The 23,587-nt window shown below is 39.2% G+C and overlaps 1 protein-coding gene and 1 long non-coding RNA gene across 4 annotated transcripts in view; one reads left to right on the top strand and one right to left on the bottom strand.

Moving 5' to 3' along the window:
* dph6 (diphthamine biosynthesis 6) overlaps window positions 1–22,789 on the bottom strand; it is a 67,024-nt gene extending 44,235 nt beyond the window's left edge. For 2 of the 3 annotated variants that reach the window (XR_532616.1, XM_008399794.1), the window contains exons 1-5: window positions 22,651–22,789; window positions 22,303–22,394; window positions 20,131–20,315; window positions 4,499–4,572; window positions 3,113–3,231 (exon numbers count right to left, since the gene is read on the bottom strand). Coding sequence is in view for 2 of the 3 variants with exons in the window: in XM_008399794.1 (XP_008398016.1) it covers window positions 3,113–3,231; window positions 4,499–4,572; window positions 20,131–20,315; window positions 22,303–22,394; window positions 22,651–22,673 (493 nt within the window). In the remaining variant the exon portion in view is untranslated. Of the gene's footprint in view, window positions 1–3,112; window positions 3,232–4,498; window positions 4,573–20,130; window positions 20,316–20,929; window positions 20,962–22,302; window positions 22,395–22,650 lie in introns of those variants that run through there. The other variant, XM_008399795.1, reaches the window with a different exon arrangement.
* Window positions 2,968–5,740, top strand: LOC108165819 (uncharacterized). Its single transcript, XR_001776133.1, has 3 exons — window positions 2,968–3,064; window positions 5,208–5,310; window positions 5,664–5,740. It is a non-coding gene; the product is annotated as an uncharacterized LOC108165819 (long non-coding RNA).
* Window positions 22,790–23,587: the final 798 nt, after the last annotated feature.

Genomic DNA, 23,587 nt, shown 5'->3' on the forward strand with positions numbered 1-23,587 from the left:
TTTCTATTTTTTACATATTTGTTAGAAATTGTACCTTGTCCTGACAGATGACCTCTGGGGAAAAAAACAAAAACAAAACGAAATTCTGCCTTCTTCTACTGATACTTGAAGAAATGCACCACTCCTGGTCAAAAACAACAAGTCGGAACAATGGAGGAAGATCTTGGCACTGTCAATCAGGCTAGCGTACACGCTACTCACATCTTCCTTTAGCTCTGCAGCACTGCAACACCTTCCCCACAGCAGAGCCTACCATGAATGCTCAGGCTAGTCAGCATGGACCTCTATGACAGTGGATAAATGGTTTTCCTGGAACCGGAGGGTGTTTCTCCACTTGGCACCTGCCTGCACTGCCAAATTTTGGTATTTTTATATACTTGTTAAAAGATTTTACAACTATTTCTGAGCTTTGATAAAGAAACTGACAACTTTTTCTTACTGTGACAGCAATTTCAAAAGATTTTAATTAGGAATAAATAAATCAAAAGACAATAAAAAAATTAATAAGTGTAATATAGCATCAATGTCAATTTAATTATCTTCTAAAAACTTAAGCTTTATTAGATACGAGTTAAAGCTTGTATCTAATAACCAGAAAACATAAGACTCCCAGTGTCTGAAGGGAAAAGAACTCAATTATTCAACATGAAAACCTTTTACTAGTCATTATCACAACTATTAATTGTCCTGAAAGATAAATTAAATAATTTTTGTGGTAATTTAAAGGCTGCCTTCCAGTTCATGCAGACAGACCTCGATTTCGCACGTGCCAATTACTCCTGGCAGGACCAATTAACTGCTGAACCTGTGCCCTGATACATACCTGCATTAATCAATCAATTATCTAATTACATGAATATTTTATACTAGCTTTTAGAAATGCCAATTAGCATGGTCAGCTCAGGAGATATTGCATTTTAAAGAGACAGCTTCAGAACCACACAACACATTTTTCTTTAATTAGAAGCATTTCCTGGCATTCATTTGCATAAACTTGGGTGATTGAACTTACTCCCCTCTATGACAGTTGGCATCTTTAGAAAAAAAAAAAAAAAAGGTTTTAGGCAGTCATCAGCATACAAACACGCTTTCTAGAAGACCGACTTTGAGCATTCAGACAGATACGCTTCAAGGATTTCTGGTATTGGTGGAATTTTGGTCGACTAGCAAAACTAATGATGGAAAATAAATCTTGAATGACTTCTCATTTCTGAGAATCAAACAGAGGGGAAAAAACACCCATTTCAGACTTCTACAGAATATCATAAGCTGTTGCAGTTGGGATTTGAAACGTAGACTTAACCTTTGCCCCAGGAAAGTTGTTTTTTTCCCCCTCTTTTTCTAAAGGTCTGCACAAGTAAATCCCTCAAAGACTCATTTTCTTTCTCTGTCACACACAAAAACCGAAGCCCACCAGGTACGCCCTTCTGTTATCCAATCTTCCCTAAGCAGCACACCTCACTGCTCAGACCTGCTCCCTCCAAAGCTGCAATTATGGGGGGGCTGCCTAAAATGCCTTTGGCGCTTGCCCCTCTATTCAATTCTCTCCTTTCTAATTACTACTGCCTTGGGACAGGTGAGAAGTCAGGCCTGATACGATCTGCTCGCTTTACCTGTAGCCAAAACACACACGTACACGTACGCACACAAACATCTTCAGCCCGGACGCCAAAACGTACGCATAAGGCACCTGAGGTGATCTTCTATTCTAATTATAATCTTTCAAAAAAATTTGAGGAATTTGCTTTCAGATCAAGTTGTGTTTGGATTACAAAGCTTGGCAGGGTAGGAGAGTTACAAGGCGACACGTCTTCAGTGAGTTGTTCTCTTAAAAACATTTCTTTCATTTAATTTCATGATTAGCCCATAAATGGAAGACGAAGAACTACTTTTGTATTTGAACAAAAGCACATTTGACTTTTCTACTGAAGCCCTCATCAGTCTGTACTATATGATTCTAAAGAAGATAAACTAAATGTATCATGTCTTTAATTGATTTTAAAGCAAAATCTCTTGGTTAATTTAGCGAGAAAATAAAATCTTGAAAACATCTCTCCTTTGATGGCCATCATATTTATTGTCAAACCCCTTTTATTTATTATTAACATAAAAAATGAGTGTCGGCTGCAGCAACTTAAGTACCAACAATAAATGGTTTTGCGAGTGCATGCCATGAGGGGTTATCTAAGCAGTGTTGAAAGGTAGGCAGAATATCCTAAACATACTCAGCTCCACAGGTCATCACTCAGCTCCAGACTCCGATCCGACTGATTGCTTCCAAAGGTGACAACAAGCACTTAACAGGACGTAAACAGTGTGTATATAATGACCTCCCCCTGCAAGTAATTTAAGAGTAAAAAGAACCATTTGTAGCCACAATAATCATTTATCATTGGAACAGCCCAAAAGAATCCAGCTGCACTGTCAAGCAGATACAGGTACGGATCCTGACATCATGTACTCGAGAGAAGAAAAAAGGAAAATTTTGTTCTATCCCTACTGTTTTACAGTAACCTGATCTTTCTGTCCTCAGGCTCCAAAACAGACGAGAGGAGAGCATGTGACTCCATAGTAACCCTCTTTCCTCAGAGCCGAAGCAGTTGAAGACTGCAAATGAGAGAACCGAGATTTTAATCTTCACTTCACGGACCGCATAAATGGAGCTACGCATAGGTGAGCCTCTCTTGCACGGTGCAGACATGCACCGGTTATTGACAGCTTGCATTAATGTGAGGGGCAATCACCTGTGAGTATTTCTCAACTGCCAACCATTTCTCCACCCACCCCTCCTAACACAACGCCGCAAAAATACCTCCCTCCTCCTCCTTTGTGCTTCTTATCTTTTCATATTGTTCTCTGGTTCAATTCATTGCCGCTGGCGCAAGTCTTAACACCGCCGCTAAGTCGCAGATTAATGGGTTGGGTAGTACTTCACTCGTCTCCTTGTCTTCCTTTAGATACACCGCTTCTTTCCACCGACTTTCATTATAAAAAGTTTGCGTTTCTGACCAGCTTGGCACCTCAAGAAGAAGGAAATGAAAGGAGGGAAACAGGCAACTAGAAGGTAGGTTAACTGGCTGGGGCACAAACAAAAGACAAGCAAAGAACTCACCAAAAGCAGCAACTTTGATGAGGATGGCATGTAGGTTGGATGATATCATCTCAGAGAGCAGCGACTCTTGGTCTCGGCGCCACAGGTAGGCCAGGGGCTGCAGACCAAGCCGCAGACATCTATGAAACAAGTGAAAGAGATGCAAAGTAGTTATTATTGAATATCTGCCCACTTCCGAACATTTTCACAGCCCCATATTGGCACAGCACCTTATCTATTTACATGAAAGCTGTCACCCAGATAGGCCCACAGTTCACGGCTTATTAATGGGAAACAAAAACCCCATTTAATGATTTTTATTACATCATGCAGTCAGAAGTAACATGAGTCAAACTGTATATTCACAAATGTCCACTCCTCAAAGAACTGACAGGGAGCATTGCATCTATTACACATGCACAAATATTTGTTGGTATCTCTGTTATAAAATGTGCTAAAATTCAGCTCATATTGTGGCAGCAGTAGGATAATCTCACAGTGAAAAAATAAAATGAAAAAAATACAACTTTTAATTTGATATACTAAGTGAGAAATCTTAATCTTGTTTGCTAAACTCTACACCAAAATTGAGCTGTTTTGCAACAAGCAAGATCCAGTTTGATTTGATCAAAATGGGAATTTTTTCATGCAAACTATCAAGTATGGTGAAATACTAAGATGCGATGGTCCCACATCTTTGCCAAAGAACCCCAGGGACCTTGTTATAAGCATGGCATCTTGAACCAGATCATTTTAAATAAGATTGTAATCTGATGGACACAAGAGATTGTACAAAGAGGAATGGTCAATGAATGTTTGCTCCAACGTTTTATGTTATGAAAGAAAACAAGTCCTTTCTAAAGAACAATGTGCAAAGTAGTAACTATGCCATGTAATTTCACATTTATAAAAGATGTATCTTAATGTTAGATTTCTTATTCTACTAAATAATGGGTCTCAAAGGGCTGGATTTTTAGTTTACATTTTTGCTATTGAAATAATCTTTTATCAGTGGTGCCAATAAATGTGGTTGTCTCTATTTCATATACATGTGAGTAAATTTAGTATGTGTTGTTAAAACAACAGCTTTAGTGCTGTGCTGTCTTATTAAAATTATTTTATGTTTAAAGATTTGTTCAGAAAAATCTTAAAAATGATGAGAATTTCAGCTTACTTACCTGGAGTGAAACAAGCCTAAATACAAATGGCATAAGCAAAACAAAATGTGTGTACATGTGAGGGTTCTGTGTACGAGTAAACAGAACCCTGTCTTAGTTTAGTTTAGTCACACAAGTGAGAGAAAAACTGAATGTTCCATTCTCCTTTGGTGAACCACAGATTGTGCCTTACTTGAGTTCAGAGGAACAAGTAAGCTTTGCTGTTCTAAACCTCCAGTGTTTGACTTACACATTTTCCACACGGACCCTCTGGTAATCGGACAGAATAGCTCCTACAGACACTGCCTCAATGGCCTCCTTTTCCTGTGAGGACAAGAAACAATAATAGCTCATTGTTTTCTTTTATTATAAAGGAAAGACAAAAACTTGCTTGGTAACAGAACAGGGGTGTCACATTCTTCTAGAGTAAACTATTCTTTTCAAATTTGTAATGGAATCCAAATGACAAATGGCACCCAAATGTCCTTTGCTGTTCAGACTTTGGGCTTATTAAGATATCCTTGGTACTGCCAATGAAGGGAGCTTCACATGAAGCATTTTGTAAATTGCATGCGCTTTAAACAACCATCCCAATAAAATGTCTTAAACATTCCTCTTGCTTTAACTGCGGAAGCGTGGCTAGCAGGGATTGAATGGCTTTGTTCACTTGCTGTTGCCAAACTACAACCATACATACTACAATTCAAAAACAATGCAGAAACTCAATGTCGTCGTTCACAGGTCTGGTTTCTATTTGCTGAATGGCTCAGATTAAATGCATCCTGAGAAATTGAGCTCAAAGGGACAAATCCCAGACAGAGCAATGAAGGGAGATGAGAACTTAGTGGAATTTCAAAGGAAGGCAATGGTCGTCCTGGGAGGTTGTGTCTTAAAAACTTAAGTGTGTTTGTTCATGCATGTGCACTGGTACTACCAATGATAGTTTCTGTGTCTTACAGGCTCACCAATATTACAGAAATGCTACAACCAAGGCAATTATGAGAAAGAGTGATAAGTTGACAGTTGACGAGCAGAAATTCATTGACACAACCCAAAACGAGGGTAAGCCATTACAATTCATTCATGTAAAGCTTTGTATGCATAATGCTGTATCCCAGTATATTAATGGAGAGTTAAGGTGTAGCAGAAAATTGTCCACAAGCAGCAACCATAATCACAGCTTTGAGAAGATTGAGAAGCAAATCCAATTCAAAAGTTTGGGGACATAGACAAATAGTGGAGTGAAACTGGGGTCAGAGATTCAAGACTCACTCCACACAAACTTATCTGGGAGATTGGCTAAAATTGTGTCATTCCTTGTGTTAAACCAGAAAGAAGTTCAGGAGAATTTCTGAAGTAATAAAATTTTTGTTAACGTTCTAATTTACTGAGAAACAACTGTACATCTGGTCCAGATTTTCTACCCTCTGCACATCCAGCCAAAAGATGGAGCTACACTGACGAATTGAAGCACCAGCGCAACTTTCCATCTGTGAGTGGCATGTATCTTTAATATTGCTAAAGGCGTATCTAATTGCTCTTCATATCATATTCATACTTCAAAAACTGTGGGACAACAATGCACTTGAGAGATGCTGGCGCAGCCTTGAGATGCATTCAATCTTCTTACAGGAAAACAGGCTTGATCTAGAGTGACACACTCAAACACGCACATATACACACACGATCACGAGCAAGAGCCACATGCTGATGGTTATACATCCTCATAAATGCCTCCATGCCACCCTCCTCCCTCCTCTACCCACACACACCTGCAGATTCATTAGAACATTACATGGGCTGTAATTAGAATGAGAGGCAAGGGTAGGAGCAGAGGAGGGATGCCCAAGTCTCCAGTAAATTACCTTGTAGCCATTATCAATTTCCCTGGCTACTGGTCCTTAAGATAACCCNACCCCCACCCTCATCCTCCACTGCCCCTCCCTCTCCCTGTGGTCCCTTCCTGCAATTTTTCTCTGCCTGATAAACATGCTGATTAAAGCGAACACGGTGTAAACCTTTGATACTTTCCTAAATGAAATCCATGCCCTGCCTGGGGCTTGATGCTGAGCTCAGACACACAAGCAAACACGCACACACAGCTCCACATAGGCGCGCCGGCGAATCAGATAAAGGATGCGCTCCATGCATGTGCACTGTGCTAACTGTGAAGCAGAGGAAGTGAGGTATTAAACTGTAGACATGCAGTTCAACACAGAAATATCTTAAGAAGGGATTTTCCTCAGGTTCTAAAATCTCTCCAGAGAGTCCAGAACCAGAACATACATTAGAGTCAATCCCATTGCCTGGTGACAGTAATTAAGTCAGACTGATAACATTTCAGGCCAGCATAGAGGGAAAGGTGGCTGCAGGCGGTGTCATGTAATTCTAGGTAAGCCTCGAGGAAAACACCACTCTAATACAATGATAACCTTTTGCCTAAATGCAACTGTCACTCTCTAAAGAGGCAAATTAGGAGCCACAGAGTGGAATTAGGGAGGACAGACAGAAAGCTGAGAAGATTCACAAAGGAGAGAGTTTGTAAAGGAGCGTGCAACATCAACACCAATTTAGTCCCTCGGCTTTAAACTTGGCAGGACCTGACAAGAGCATCAGCACGCCAGAGCAACAACAAATAACAGCTTCTTTGTGTATTTTAGTCTGTCTGTCTCCCTCTATCTAGCCTCTCTCAGGAGGCAGGCGGTTGTGGGTACTTGGACCTCAAAGGTTCAACTCTGCCTCGTCTAATTAAATGGCACCTCTTTTTTTTTTTTTCCCTGGCTCTCATTACATCCCATCGCACAGCCTTACAGCCTACTCGCCACTAATTATAACATGAGATGAATTTCTCACACATCCCTTTCTGTTTGCAGTGGAGACTTTTGCTACTGGAGCATTTGGCAGTGGCTTTGGGAAATGATTATTTTTGGATGAGGCTGTGTTTTTGTCGCCATTACAGAATTGCCAGGAGACGGGCTGGAATGAGGAGGGATAGCGCTGCTCTGGAGATTATTTTTCAAAATCTAGTCCAAGACTCAGGGTGAATTATTTTTGAATAAGCCATAAATTAGAAATGATTGATGTCTTGGGTATTCACACTACTATGATAACAAATTTGTAGTTTTTAGAAAAGCTGAGATGTATAGTTAAAAGTAAAGATATTCTAAAAACAAGGTAGCTCAGTAAAACACTGAATGAAATATAATCTATTCCAGAGCTTCTCTGACAAAACAATATTTTGACCGTTATATTAATAATCAACACTAAGGTTCTCAGGAGGGTCAGAACCCAATTTGCAAAAGATCTTTTCTTTTGCCACATTCAAACCACAAACTTCCTTGTAGTTACTGTGAGTTCATGTGATAAAGCACCACGAGCTAGTGCATAATTGTGAAGAGCAAAATAGTTCAAGTATGGTCAAACTGGAAATGCTCTGTAAACAACACTTTCAATTGGATTTAGTTATGAACTTTGATTGGGCCATGCTAACACATTGATAAAATGTTGTTGGTCTATTGCATAAAAAAAATATATACAAAAATATTTGTGGTTGAAGTGTGATAAAATATGGTGGGGTATGAAAACTTTTGAAAGTCCCTGTACTTTGTTCTTAATTTGTTATTTTTGACATGAAATGACCCTAACCTTGTTCAGACATTGGGGTTTTTATCCAGCTCCTGCCCAGGCGTATTCTGGCATGGTGTTGTGCAACAGTCCAAACCCCTAGAAGCTCCATCAAAGGCAGGCTAAACAAAGGCATGACCTGACTTCCCATGTCTTCTCCAGCAGGCAGAGAAGCTATTAATGAGGATCTATGGCCCACAGCAATGGAGGCCCTTAGTCCCTCTAGCTATGTCCATCAGGATACTTAGCCCCATGCAGTCATTAACTTCTGTTACTAATTGTCAAATTCATTAAACTAATCCTTCCCCCACATCCGGATGTCTCCTGTGGAAATAGATGGAGAGGCCTGAGTTATTAAGATGTCAGCTGTGGAAAAGATTAAGGCCAGCAGACACGCTCCACAAAGAAACGATACAGCCATTAAACTCTATATCAGGTAGCGTGTGATGTATTTTGTAATTAAATGTACATTTATCTTTGGAAGGGAGTAAAAGACTGGTTCAAATGTATTCACAGTCACAGACATGCCTTCAGTCACAAAATCTTTCTGTAATAAAGATACATACAAAAATTTTACTGAAGGAAGCTGCAATTCTCTCCTCACTTGGGTAGATATTCAGTCAGGGAAATGTTTAACAGTCAAAGCCATTAACAGCAACCAAGGCAATTAGAAAGCCATAAAATATTAAAAATTCAATATTCATATTCATATGGAATACATCAGAACCCTCATTAATGCTCTCTCAATGGCTGTCACAATGAGCTTCTAATTATACACCCTAACAATACAAAGCTCCAATTTGCAGAATGGTGGGTTTCCAAAATGCCAGATTCAGTCTGAGCCCAGAGCTGCCAGATTGTACCTATTACAAATGCAAAGTAACAAATTATCACCCAGGGTTCCTATGCATTTTTCATGTCAAAAATTTAGTCTAGAAAATGACATTTTGAAATAAAACACGTATAAGAATAGCTTATTTCTCAATAACAGAAAAGATGACTTTGAATTCATGGCAGAAAGTTCTACAGGTATCAGGCTTTAAACATGGAACCTGCAGAAGCACGGACAGATCTGTAAACAATGGCATAGGGCTTAAAATCAGGAAATATAAACCTTTTTTAATGCTTTTTCCTCATACTGGAAAATACCTAAATATAATTCCAACCTTTCCAGAATGTCCTGATTATGAATCCTCTTTGTAAATTGCAAATTGGTGAACAAATACGGCATAATGCTTCACATGAATGTTGTGTGTTGTATGAAGTGTTCTATCTGTAATATCAGTTTGGTGGAAAACTGAAGAAGGTGGAGGAATTCAATTAAAGTGCATTGAATGACAGTTTGCTCAAGGGCACAGAAGTCCTGTCTACTGCTCTCCAAAGCTGCAATCACAATGTCATATTATCAGCACGTCTGACCCCAGAGCTTTAAATCCTACACCCCCTTGTCTTCAACATTCTACTCCATCTGGCCTCCTCTCTGCCCCACCTTCCCTGCATCCATCATGTAAGTGACTGGATGTGACACAGTTTTAATGTTGCCTGCATTAGATGCACTCTGGACCCGTTTTAATCTAATGGGATTGTCCTTCTGTGCTTGCCCCCACTGTGGGAATATTGGGATGGGGGTTGCTGTTGCATCTAAAGTGGATGCAGTGCAGAGTTGGGGCCTGTTGGGGTCAAGCGATCTCATTTAATGGAATACTGACAAAGTCCTGGGGCGTGATAAGGTGCCCTGACAGCTTAGACATACTAAAATGACAGGAAGCTGAGTCTGAGCAAAGAAGAAGACAGATGTTTGATTCTCTTTACCTTTCTGTACGATCCAAAGTGACAACCTGAGTTCAGAAAGAGGCAGGTTACAGCATATGTAAAACCATATACAAGAAATATTTGGGAGTGTTTATAATTATGTTGCAGCGGTTAACATTTAAAGTTTAACCATTTCTATTCGGATACAAGAGTATCTACTGAGGGTTTCAGATACAACAAAACAGTAAAAAAGGACATGGAGGCTTAGCAGGTGGCTATTTAAAACACATATTAGGCAAAATCTTGTTCAAATAGCTTTTCAAAAACACATTCCCTACGGTACACTGGTGTTGCTGTGTGTTTGAAGTAGCTGCTGAATGATGGGCTCTTCCTTTGCGCTTGCAGACAGACTGGCTAGATGACTCAACATGTGTCAGGTCTCAACCATGCACACTGCTGAAGCAAGAAAAACAAAGTTCCCACTAAGCCAGCTGCACATAAACTTCCAAAGATGATGTAGCATGAGGACATGGAGGAAAGAAGCAGACCACAGAAGAGCATAATCCTCCGCTTAGGCTGCGATGCAGGTGTGACCAGCCAACAGAGGATATGACATGACACGTTGTCTCTTCAGGCCGATGAATGAGCTCTGCTCATCAACCAGAAATGTGAGGAGTGACAGGCAAGTGTGCGCTGACAAAGAAGGAAAAATATTGAATTTATTCATGGAGGTGCAACGGTGGCATTCTGTTCTATTGAGTTTGTATTTGGGCATGTTAAGACAAGGAGTAATTTACTGAGACTTTATCCAACATCACAAAGCAAAGCAGAAAGGAAGTTTTAGCCTCCACTTGGAGATACCAGCCTTATTTTGATACCTCCAAACTGTGTTCAACTTCGTTATCATATGTAATTTATATGAATGTAAACAGTTTACTACCGCATTCATTTCAAATGACAGAATACAAATTTCAATTTCAAATACATTGTCCTGCTAAGTTTTTTTTTTTTAGAGACAGAATTGTTTTTGACAAACACAATTCTGTTTTTGACGAATACATTTTCCATGCATCACAGGAAAATGTAGAAATTCATCAGGGATTGGAAATGTAGTGAGATTAACATTTGCTGGGTTTCCTCTTAAGATATATACGTCTACATAAACACACACCCAGACAGTTGTCAGGCAGGGAGGAACGAGTATTTGGCCAAAGCAAGCACTGCGTCTTTGTTTCAGCAGGCCAAGGACAAGGAGGCTTTCCTTATCAACACACAGTGAAAACTAAATGAAGAAGCAGAAGACAGTTATGGATGGATGAATCTATGCAGCTTTAGCAAACAAACTTACATCTTATCAGGTTTCAATCAAACTGTCACTAAAGGTTTGCTTTTAATCAACTCATAATTTTTGGTAAAGTCGTGTAAACATTGCAGCAAGAGCTTTCTCTGGGAGATAAAAACAAAGTTATGATCCCAGAGCTGTTGTATATCAACATTCCCGTTTGGCTGGAGGGAGGAAAAAAAGCATTTGATACAGGAAGTTGCTTTCAGAAAGTGAGAGGGACAGAATCAAAGAGCACAATCCAGCGCCACAGAGAGGCAAACTATGTCAGTTGTTTTTTTTATGGCCCAAAGCAAACGCCTGGTCCGCAGGGTGTACACACGGTCATGTGCTCATGTCCATTTATACACACAAGCTCCAAATTGTAAAATCTTTCTTTTTTTTCCAGCTTTTAGTGTTGTAACTCTCCTGTCCTGCATCCTTCAAAGATCTCAAAAAACCCTCCTCTGATCTCCAGAAAGAGAGGGAGAGAAGAAATTACAGCACTGATACTGGTTTAACTTACTCTTAAAGCTCCAGACTGTATTTTTTTTTCCATAGATGGTCTTTAACTGCATAAGATGATGAAGCCTCCAACAAATCCTTTGTGAGGGGAGAGTGGTTCACAGTACAAAAGCCCTCTAAAATGTGAGAAGATTATTGGCAGGGAGGTGAAAGACTTCACTTATTGCATGGTGTGAGGAAGATAGCATTAAGATAGCTGTGCTTACCTCATAAGTTTAAAATATTTAAGAGATGAAATTCCTATAGAGGGAGAAAAAGGAAATTTGAGAATATCATTTTGATCACAGTAATTTTCTTCCAGGATCAATTCAATCCCAAAAATTTCAGTGCAAACAAGCTCCATGATGGCTTTAACATCAAAATAGCACCAGAAAACAAAGATAAAAAAATAAATAAAAAAAACACTGTTCCTCAATGGGACAATGTTCAAACCTAGCAGTTTGTGGTGGCTCATGCCCTTGGCAAGGCAAGATAAGACTATCAGCTTCCATCATCGCTAAACAAGATTGAGCAAAGTACATTAAGCAGAAAAACACAAACAAATTACAAAGGCTCTGGGAGGCTCGGCTCTTTATCTAATGTTTGCGGCTAACCGGTAGCGTCAGTTGGTGGGAAATGGGCCTGCATCTAATAGATCCTGTCCCACCATTTCCACACAGCCAAGCGAACAATACACAGCGCCATTATCTCACCGCTAATGCTATCCTTGCTCAAGTGCAAAACAAGCCTGTCGACCAACACAAATACAAGAATCTTAGAGCTGAGGAAAAGATAACAAGGACTATCACAGAGAGGCGGCACCGGAGATCCAGCTGCTTGAAGGAACCTTCATGAGAGGAAACTGTAATACATTCTTAAACTTACCCGAATGCCAAAAAAAAAAGTTGATTTATTTCTGAAATTCAGTATAAGGAGTGCTATTTTTATATGGTTCAATTAGACAACTTGAAACTGATCAAATAAAAGATGATATTAGTAAGAAATGTAATGGCAGGAATAACTGTGGTAGAAAATCAACATTTATGGCTACAGCTTTGAGAAGATTACGAAGGCAAAACCCTTACAGAAACTGCCAAAAGTACCAACTCCTGCTTGAATGACCATGGTCATTTTACTAGATGGGCCAGCAAACTGGGCTGACATTAAGTCCACCGAACATCTATGGAGTATTGTCTAGAAGAAGACAACAAAAATGCAACAAAGTAAATGAGCAGAAGTCTATAATAAAAGAAACCACAGGCAGATTATCTCCATGCCACAACGCACTGATTCAGTAATTTATACAAAAAGAGACCCAACCAAGTATTGAGTGAATATATTTTACAACACATAGACATTATTTTCAGTATCAGACATTTCTACATTTAAAATGATGTTTTTCAGTAATCTGAAACAATATTTAAATATTCTGTGGACATATGTTTTGTGATTTTTCACTAGTCTGAAGTCATAATAATCGAAATAAGCTGAAATAAATGCTTGCAATAATGTATGACAGATTCCCTGTTTCACTTTACAATCTAAAACACTCAAACTTTTTTATTATTTTAAGATTTCTTAAGCTGCATCTCTAACAATAAAAACTTTGTACTAACGTTTGCCTGTTGGCCCAAAACAGCTTGCGAGTGACTTCTAATAACACCATTTAGATGTCTCTTTGCACCACAAACCACCTACAATAAGCCTGCATTAGCTTTATTATTGATCAGATCTTCTAACCCTCACGGTGACCCCAAAGGTCATGATTTATGTATTAACCAGCTTTTTAAAAAAATCCATTTTCCTGTTGAGCCCCCGATGTACGTCTAATGCGGCACCATGCTGGTAATCAGAGAAGAGTCGAGTGTTTGATTCTGACCCGCCCCCCTCCTCCACCGTTCATGGTTCACACCGCACCTCAACATCTTGTCTCACAACACCTCGGCTGCCTAATCAATACTGCTTGGCTCCTGGTTCAACCAAAAACGCCTCCACCTCCCTTCACCACCGTTCTCCACTATTCTCCTCTACCTTCGGTTCTTCTGCCTTCTCTCTTCACAGCAGGAGGCACCTCAATCAGGATGCACGTGTCTCGGCTTCTGAAGAGTCCGGATGAAAGTGCGACAACAATGCAAGGAAGAAAAAGTTAAGGAAAGGTAGAAAGAAAGAAGGAAGGCTAAAAGAAGATAATTCTTTGGACTTGTGGATGGGCAGCCTCGACAATCTCCAAGGGCCCCGCTCCTGTGTGCGGATGTCAATAACATACCGTCAGTGGGGGGAAGTGGAGTGTGTATTTAATAAAGGTCAGGGGAAACATGGAGAAGAGGAGGAAAGAGTGTGTGTGAGTTCAAGAGAAGGATTATCCCACTAAACACAAGGTGTTTTAAACCACATGAGAGGGAGGGAATTTTTTAATCTACAAAGGCCAGAGGTCTCAGTCTGCCTCTTCAAGATTTTTTCCAACTCATCTCACCCCTCCACCTCTGGAAAGAAAAAACAGATCACCCATTAAAACAGAGCAAACTATTTTAAAAGTTGTATTTCTGAGAAGTCAGACATTAAAGGATAAAAAAAAAATTAGATTTGAAAGTAACATTTCCGTCTTCCTGTAAGCGGGGTCTCACTGTGACAGAGACGTTACAGCCGGGCTAATTAGAGCTGGCGGAATAGAACATGTGCATATATATCATCTATTGTTCCTCATCACTCTAATGAGCTTAAATGTCTTTGTCTTTATTCATCAGCTCAAAGGTTGCAGAGTCGATGCGATGGCGTCATTTTCGTTTTCTACATCTCACAGTGTCTTACAAAAGTATTCATACCCCTCAAACTGTGTCACATTTTGTCATGTTGCAACCGCAAACTTTAGGGTGAAATGATGCATAATATCAAACATTTTCACCTATTATAGTTTGAAAAGTGTGGACTGGATATCAATTCAACGCCCTCTAATATAAAAGCTTTACATAAAATCCACTGCAATCAATGATCTTCAGAAGATGCCTCACTTGTAAACAGAGTAAGGCTGAGCAAAAATCCAACTATTCTGTGAAAGCCGTAGAGGTTTGTTAAGAATATCAGTGAGAAATGAAGGTAAATAGACGCAGCAGAAAAGTTGGGGAGAAAGTTGAAGAGCGTTTTAAAGAAGGGTTAAGAGTGAACATCGTTTGAAGAGTGGTGTCGCTGAAAATTTACCAAGATACAGCAATCTACCTAAACCGACATGTCAGACAAGGAGAATATTAATAAGAGAAGCATCCAAAAGACCTATGATAAGTCTAGTGGAAAAGCAAAGACTAATTGTTCAGGTGGAAGAGTATTTCAGTATGCCAAGTAGTTTTGAACTCTGGAAATCTATGGAAGAGGGCTAAGAAAAAGTCATTGTTGATATGAAGCTATTTGAATTTATGTTTGCAGTCTGTCTCAAGCCGTAAAGGTGAGGCATTATGAGGTGAAAGATTCTCTGGTGAGATTAGATCAAAATTCAACTGTGCGTGGTGGAAAACTAAGACTACCCATCCAATTTAAAACACGGTGATGGCAGCATATTGCTGTGGGGATGCAGTTCTTTAACAGAACTACAGACGGAAGAAAACATCCTAAAGGCTGCAAAAGACTTCAGACTGGGGCAGAGGTTCATCTTCCAGCAGGACCCTAAATTAACACATAGCCTAAACTGACTTAGTCTGAGCTATTTTGTGAAGAATAGGGCAAAAATGTTACTCTCTTGTTGTGCAAAGCAAGATGAATTGACTTGCAGCTGCAGTTTCAGAAAACAGGGTTTCTACAAGAAGAAAAAAACAGAATACTTTTGCAATGTGCTGTACATGTTGACGTCCTTCCAAAAAACATTGTTTATATCTCTAAAAAGAAATGCAGCTAATAGCTACTAATCCATGGCATCTGCCATGTTTGGAGTTGGATCTAGGGAAGAGAAACAGAGTGCATGGATGACTGAGAGGAGTGAGAACACCTCAGTCTAACCTGGAGTGCTGAAAGAGGCTGAGCTTGTGGAAAGGTGTGCAGTGAGAACAGAGATAGACCTGTTATCATGTAACAGGGGCCCCGATTAGAAATGACCTTGAACAGACAAGGGTGCATGGAACGCGCACACACACACGGACACGCACAACAGGGGTCACGGGGCACAAAGAGCCACTGTGTCAGGTCACAGAACACAGAGAGAAGGATATAAGATTTGAGGGATGAGATATGACTAATATGAGGGGTTTTGCAAGCTTTGGGCAGTGGGGAGACTGGCGTTACAGCCAGGGGTGACTGACACTGTTGATCTGTATCACACATCAGAGCGGATCACACAAAGCGGAGCAGACCAACCTCACAGTCAAGGATGGGCACAAAACTCGCAAAATAACATTTTGTAACTCATGCGCCTCTGTGGTGACAGCACTTCCATTTGAAAGCAAATATGAGTATTTAAACCCTAAACCACAACAAAAAAAAGATCTTTCTGCATTCAAGTGTCTCAGATTTATTTCCCAGATGACACAAAGATGCAATTTATTCTGTGAAAATGCAGCCTCAAGCAAAAAAAAAAAAAAAACGTCAAAAACTTCTTCACCCAAACTGTTATTTCACCTCCTCAAAGGAAGAGTTCAAAGATCAGCACCTAGCAGGATGGGACAGGGTACGGCGTGGCTTGCATGTCGATCAGGTTACACACTTCAAAGAAGCGCTGCCATGCACAGCCAGCGATGAGAGCAAAGAGGCTAACTAAAGAGCCACATTGTCATTCTGCCAATATTGCCACTGCCAGGGAAAGGATAGCTCATTTTTTCTAATATAATTGGAGGGGTTTTTTTCCCCCTCTATCAACAAAGGTTCTGAAGAATATGATCTCTTCCTTTGAATTTTCTGAATGGCTTAAAACATTCTCAGACAACTTTGCTTGAGCAGAGAATGTGAATGATCCATAGATGGCACTGTTGGCTAATGCTACAAGTTTGCGCTGCCAGCCTCGCAAACAAGAGAAGGAGGAGGGGGGAAGAATATCCACTTTTAAAAGTCATCAACTTTGGATCTGGGAAGAGAGAAAAAAAATTATATTTTATCTACATGCAAGTGTTCTTTGCAGATATTAGCTTGTAACTTGAAATTAATTCAAACTTCTAATGAGTAACTTTAAAATTTGTATTATTTATTTATTCCATTTATTTCTATTTGATATTTGTTTATAGTGTTTCTTCAATACTTTTTATTATTTGTTACTGTTTGCTTAAAAGTGGCATTTTCCTATCGTTATGTCCCTTTTAACCTCTGCACAGCACTTTATCACATTTCTCTGTATAAAGGGTGTTTTATGAATCATAATAAAAAGTAATGGATTGCTTTTAAGTTATTTTAATTTTTATATTGTTTTTATTTTATAGCAAAAATGATTTTATTATTCGTTTTATCAAAATCTATTCTCTCAGCAATATCTAAAATTTTTGTAAACCCAAAAATAATTTTTTCTGTTTGCTTTTAAAAGAAAAACAGTGAACCTTAAAACACAAAAATGACCCTAAGACATGTAAATAATTTGTTAAAGTTGAATTTTGTAGGAAAGTTGACAATATAAATACAACTGACCGCAATACGTATGCAGAGCACAAGATCCAACTAGGAAATAGCCTCAGAGAGCAGCAGCTGAAACTGAAATCTGAGCCATCAAGTTGTACTCTTATGGTTGCCATCACTCAGTAAGCAAAAGAGGAAGCCTGTTGTTTATGGTGAAGGATTGTTGATGACGGTGAGAAGGGTAAATGGGGACATGACTGGAGTTTCTGCAGGCCTACTAGGGCCCCATGGGAGTCCAACTGCCCTGATCTATGGCCAGGCAGACTGAAGAGGTCAGGCCAGAAGAGCCCTGGAAATGGGAAATTAGCAGGCTTTTGCAATTAGAGAAATGGCCACAGGCGAGGATAGTGTTGCCTCACATGCAACAGAAATATTTAAATGTAAATGATTACGAGGCGGCATAAAAACAGAAAGCAGGCCGTGTGAAGTTGCATATAATTACAGCACCATCAAGAGGTTTTCGATTTAAAAGTGTTTGTAAAACTGGCCGATTTATTTAGAAAATGAAAAAAAAAAAAAAAAAAAAAGAAAAGGGCAGGCCGAAGGTTTGAAATGCCCCCGGGCAGTCTGACTGGCCCTTGCCACTAGGTCTGAATGTGTGAACATGCGGAAACCCCAGAGCAGCCCTGCGTTCCAGATAAACATGTCTCCACATCAGCTCTTTAGAAAGAACCATGAGAAAATGCTATCCGTCTTATTTCCAGCACATCGAGCCAGCTCTCATCTGAAAAACAAACTCCACATTCCCATAAGAGGCATTTAAATTTTGATGTAACTGGCTAAAATAGGAGGTTGTGTAGGGGTGCGGCGGGAATAATGCGTAACACTGCACAGGATCAATCCCCGCACACTGTTTGCGCTGACAGCAGGAAGAGCTTTTGCCGCGGTTGAAGTTTCTGTCCAGGTAGCTTCCTCATGGCTGCAGGCGGTCAGATAGGCAGCGCTGAGTTAACCACACATGCACTTATCTCAAAGCTGTCAGTCAGCCACCCCTGCACCGCACCGGACCACCGAGGTCCTCATACATAATTTGCCATCAAATGAATATTTTCTCAGCGTCCTAGCAAACGGGCTATTTGATGAAATATTCATCCGGTGATTAATTTTTGCATCTGATCTTCTGTCAATTGAGATAAAAAAAAAAATTGAACTTTTCCTGTGAAGCCATTGTTGAAGGGCACCTCTCTCCAACTTTGCACATAAAACTTTGATGAACTGATGCAGCATGCATACTATTGTTCCAGAGTGAGACGGAGAGACAACTTACCACACTTACAAGTGAAGTTATGGCATACTAAATGAGACAGACTAAAAGCACAAACATGACTTTTTACTCTTCTGAGCAGATTAGATGCAGATGATAACAGGTGTTATGAAGAGTGCAGCAGCTCAGCTGATGCTACAACATAAGTAGCAGCTCCTTACGGCAGTATGAGGAAACAGATGGTTAGACTCCATCATACATCATTCATACATTGCATACATTTATCAACCACCTTTTCTTAGCAAAACCAGACTAAAAGTAAATAAAAGGCTCATTTGGAATTATGATAAGTGTAGTGAAAATGTCTACATGCCAAAGTAATTTGACCTTTTGGAAAACAAATACAATGAGAAAAGCGCAAAACTGGATGGAGAGGGGTTTGGAAAAAAAGCACGTGAGACTCAATCTTCTTGAGCAGCAGGAAGTAAGCGTCACCAAGAAGAAGGAAAAGGGTGAACATATGGAATCGTTTCAAATCTTTAAAAAAAGCATTTTGCGAAGCATGTGGAGCAACAATACCTGGCAAAACACAGCAACTTGAAGAGACATCTGGAAGCAGACCATCCCGCACATCCTAGATCAGACATGTCGGGGTCAAGACCTGCGGGGCCTGGGCTACAGACCCAGATAAGAAGTGAATGTAGCTCATAAACCTGAACAAACCCCAAGCTGAGACAGAAGTTACTTCGTAAGCCACAAATCCTGCTTCACAGTTCAGCTTCACGAAACTAAGTCTGAATATTTGCAAAAAATGTAGACTTCTTTTTCTCAGATCTTTTGAACCATTCAATAGGGCTCCCTTAGCATTTGTTTCAACCATAATGCTAGGCATCCCATATGCACTTTCATTTTTCTTTACAATCTTCTTTACAATATTTGTCCTACATATAATAGGTCTTTGCATGTCCATCACCACTTTCAGCTTTGTTGTGGAGGAATAAACCAATAAAAGGTTTGGTTATATTATCTGCAATGCAGATTAGGATAGTTTCTGCAAAAAAGCGCTGTATTCCATCTGATCTTGTGCAAAAGATTTGCAAAAATAAAATAAAATTAAAAAAACTGCAACACGAAAAATTTACAACTCTCCTCACGAAAGGAAATAATATTCACCAATGTCACACTTGAAATATATTGTAATATATTCTAATACTGCACGAAATACTCCAAAATACTGCAATGTATTTCTGCTTCTGCAGGGGTCTCTTCGCTCAACCAGTTTACATGTGCAATTTGGAGGTATGCGTATCTCGCTATGGCTGAAAGTCCAGTAGCACCAAGACCCCAGGAAACCATTTAATTAGCAGGGCGTGAATATCACCTGTTGACATTTAATTATTCGTAGCACTATCAAGTTTGGGTGCAAGGACTCTTCCACACAGCACTTAACATCATGCAGCCATGTCACTACAGAGGTTTTGTGCTTGTGCAAAAAAGATCAAGGACCTGTCCAGCTCCATCATGCAGAATGATGTCCCACAGTAGCCTCCACCAAGGCCATACAGACACCAGTCCCTATGAAAATGGGTTCTAAAGGAAATAGATGCGTTTATTAATTGAAACCTTCATTAACATTTTCAGATTTCAGTATAGGCTGCAGGTTTCAGGTGGCTGTGCCTGGCTTCCTGTTCCAATGATTTAAAACTGATTGGGCTGCAGTTAGCATGTAACACCATTAATATTTTTTTTACTACCATTGTACAACACAAAATATTTCTAAACCTTTTTCTTTTCAGTAGTTTCAATTCTTTGTGCAGTAGTTTACTGTGAGATGATGAGGTAAGAAAAACACAGAGGAAAAAACAAATCCATAAATTCTTCTTGAGATAAAACCTACCTTAACGAGGTACAGCAGCTGATACAGGTCTTCCACCTCATCCCCTTCTGTCTCACTGTAATTTCTGCTTGTGTCCAGGCTGGAACCTTGTATGGTACGTCTATAAAGAGGCAACTCCATCGCATCAGCGTACAGCTCTATTGCCTGATGACCCACCGTCTGGTACATGTAGCTGTCCAATTCATCTATAGCATAAGGGAAAGTGTTTTGGAGTCAAAATCTTACAGCAGTGCATATGTGGAATGAAATGACATCGGACTTATATGGCACATTATCAGGACACTCAAAGATGCTTTACAATGATATCAGGCATTCCCATTCACATGCTGATGATGGCAAGCTAATGGATTGTAGCTCCACAACGATGGACACAGATTGCAGAGCACAGAGGACAAACTAAAACTCTGTCACCCCAATGTGTATAGGAAGTGTTTGTAAATAAAAAAGGATGCTAGCAGAAGTGCATCAAAATGTGAAATCAACAATAGAGCCATTCACTGTAAAATTACCAATTTAGTTAAGGACCATTGTATATTGCTAAGTTATTGTAAATTAGCAATATATCACAGATAATTATAATATATTTGGTGAGTAATTACTTTTGAATCCCTATTCTTAGACATGATTCCACCTTGATGCAGTCACATGTTGTTCTTACAAATCTGAGATTTGCCTACTAAGGAGTACAATGTATTTTTAAGGCACAGTGCCATTTTTTAGCACAATCGAGCAACTGCGTTATCTTCAGATGACATAAAAATACATACATATCAAATATAAAACGTAAAAAAAATTTTACTTCATAATATAGTGCCTTGAAATTGGGCCTCTGTCTCTTTAAGAAACTCCAACTAATTGCTGCTGCTGGTGCTAGTCTGGTGGAGCTGAGTAGGGGAGAAACAGGAGAGGGGTTCTCAGTGAGGCAATAGCATGGCTGGCGAATGTAGCTCTGAGGAGAATCTTTGTGGAAAGAGGTGAAACCTTTGTGGGAGCAAACATTTAGTCATGTTTAGTCAAGTGGCTACCACAGGATAGTCAAGGATTCCTTAACCGAGCCACAGTCATTTTACTCTGTGAGCAGTCTGGTGGGGTCACACTGACCCTGTGTGCACTTTCACAGTGGATTTTTGTGGAAATTGTCGGTCTGACGGTCTCGCTAAGACCGCAGGACTATTAACCTTCCATGACAGAATCAAGGCGATAGTCCAGGTATGTTTGATGAGGGAATAACATTATAACATGATATAAAGCTCAAAAAGTCAAACTTACATAATACCCCCGTTTCATAAAACATGTTTCACCATTTCTCTGATCATTTGGCACATGCTTTGTATGAGGTAAATTAATGATGTAAATTAAAGCATCTGCTGGTTTTGATTGGCATATTTACATTTGTATGTACTTAATGAAATCTTCCTAGTGTATTGGGTGAAGAACAAAGCAGATGATGTTCATAATAAAAATAATAAATAAATAAAAATAATAATAAATGTCCAGAGTGTGTATCCCATTTTATAATAGTTACATTGTTGTCATGTTCACCTTGTGCATGAAGTTACTTTCTGGGTATTCCGGCTTCCTCCCATAGTCCAAAAACATGCAGTTATTACACGGTGAGGGTGTGAATGCATGTTTGTTGGTCCAGTGTGTCTCTGTGCTGCCCTGCAATGTTCTGACAATATGCCAAGGTGTATCCTGCCTGTCAGCCTTTAATGACCAGTCATCCTTTTACCTTTTATCTGGGTAAAGATAATACTATGCATAAAAAAGGAAAAGAGTATTGTTGCTGTTATCTCTGTAAATTGAACCAATTCTCTCAGTACAGCAAACAAAAACCTCCAAAGTTGTACTAAAAAATCTATATTTTATGCAAAATATCAGTTTTACATTTTATTTCTTGATAGAAACGTATGATATTTACATTTGAAAGATATGAATGATAAATAATGGAAACTTCCCTAAAACAATGCAACTAAAAAATATATATATATATATATATATATATAAAGCAAAATTAACACAACCTATTAATTACATAGAAGGACAAAGTGTAATACTTCAGTGACATATACAAATGCATGTCGACAAGCGTACTGTCTGTCCCAAACACAATATGTAGCCTCTGAGGATCACTGTGGATCCAATTAAGCTGCGTCAGAACATTTTCCTCACCAGTGTGAGCCGGGCGCAGGTTGGCCAGAGCCGCAATTTTGTGTCCAGCAGCAACACACTGCATCATGTTGTAGCAGCTGTCTTTTCCCCCACTGCACACAGCATCACGAACAGGCAAAAAGGTAGACAGAGTTACAGCGGCAAGAGTGAATCTATTATTATAAGGACTGAGTTGCAAATGCAACTATCACGCTTGAATTAATTTATACTTTACTATAGACATTTATGACAACTTGTAAATTATTGTAAGTGGTGTGTGTTGCAAACAGTCGAAGTTTGAATTAAGGCAACCTCTTTAAGATGCTCGTTTTGACTTTCTGCAAACGAAAAACAGAGATCTGTTATTACCTGATTAACGCAACCACTTTCATCTTCTTATAACCCGTCTTTTAGTCTGTTGCTATAAAAAGGGAGCAGAAACTACTGTGACAGTGTGATAAGTGCTCTTAGCAACCGGTAAATGTACACAAAACCATGTGAGAGGAAGCTTCCGGGTTACCGAGGACCCCGTTGGAAATATTAGACGGCCTTCAATGTGCCTGAATGAAAACTCGTTTCTTTTTAACGTTTGAAAAAAAGGGGGTTTATTTTAACTTATTGCAGATCACCAAAGGCGTTGGGGCTGTATAAGGCTAATGTTGACATATTAATATTAAACAAAGAAATATCTGCTGTATAAAAAAATGAAAGAAGCATCACAAGTATAATAAAGGACAATAATGTAATGAAATTAAATAATTGAACCTGTAACATTATGCAAATGTTATTTTAGATCACTGATGAACTTGTAGTTTTTAACCAACAATTATTACAAATGCTTCATCAATCTATTGTGTCTTTTAACATACTGAAATGCTACATAATATACTCTACAAACTTTGGTGTCCTGCAACTTTTAGATGTGTCTCTGTTTCAACACTTGAGTCTGATAAAGAGGTTGTTATTTGAACATTTCTGATAATTGATCCTTCTCCGCACCTACAAATGTGTAAGGGTCTAAAATATATTCATAATTTGTTCCCTTCTGGGGAAGTTCTGTTATTGCTTCACCTTCAACGTCATTTGTCAGCACAATGTCTGAAGTATCACAACAGGAGTAGACAGGTCTGTGGATTCTTTGATTAAAGCTAATTGAATCTTAGATGGTATTACATGTAGGTTATCACTTTCCATGTGTGATGATAACTTATGTGTACCAACATCAATTAAATAAATCCCCCACCATATTAATTTTATCAATATTTAACACTAAATCAGCTAAAAATATCTGAGTTTAAAAAAATTG

This window comes from Poecilia reticulata, linkage group LG22, assembly GCF_000633615.1.
Source record: "Poecilia reticulata strain Guanapo linkage group LG22, Guppy_female_1.0+MT, whole genome shotgun sequence".
NCBI lineage: Eukaryota > Metazoa > Chordata > Actinopteri > Cyprinodontiformes > Poeciliidae > Poecilia > Poecilia reticulata.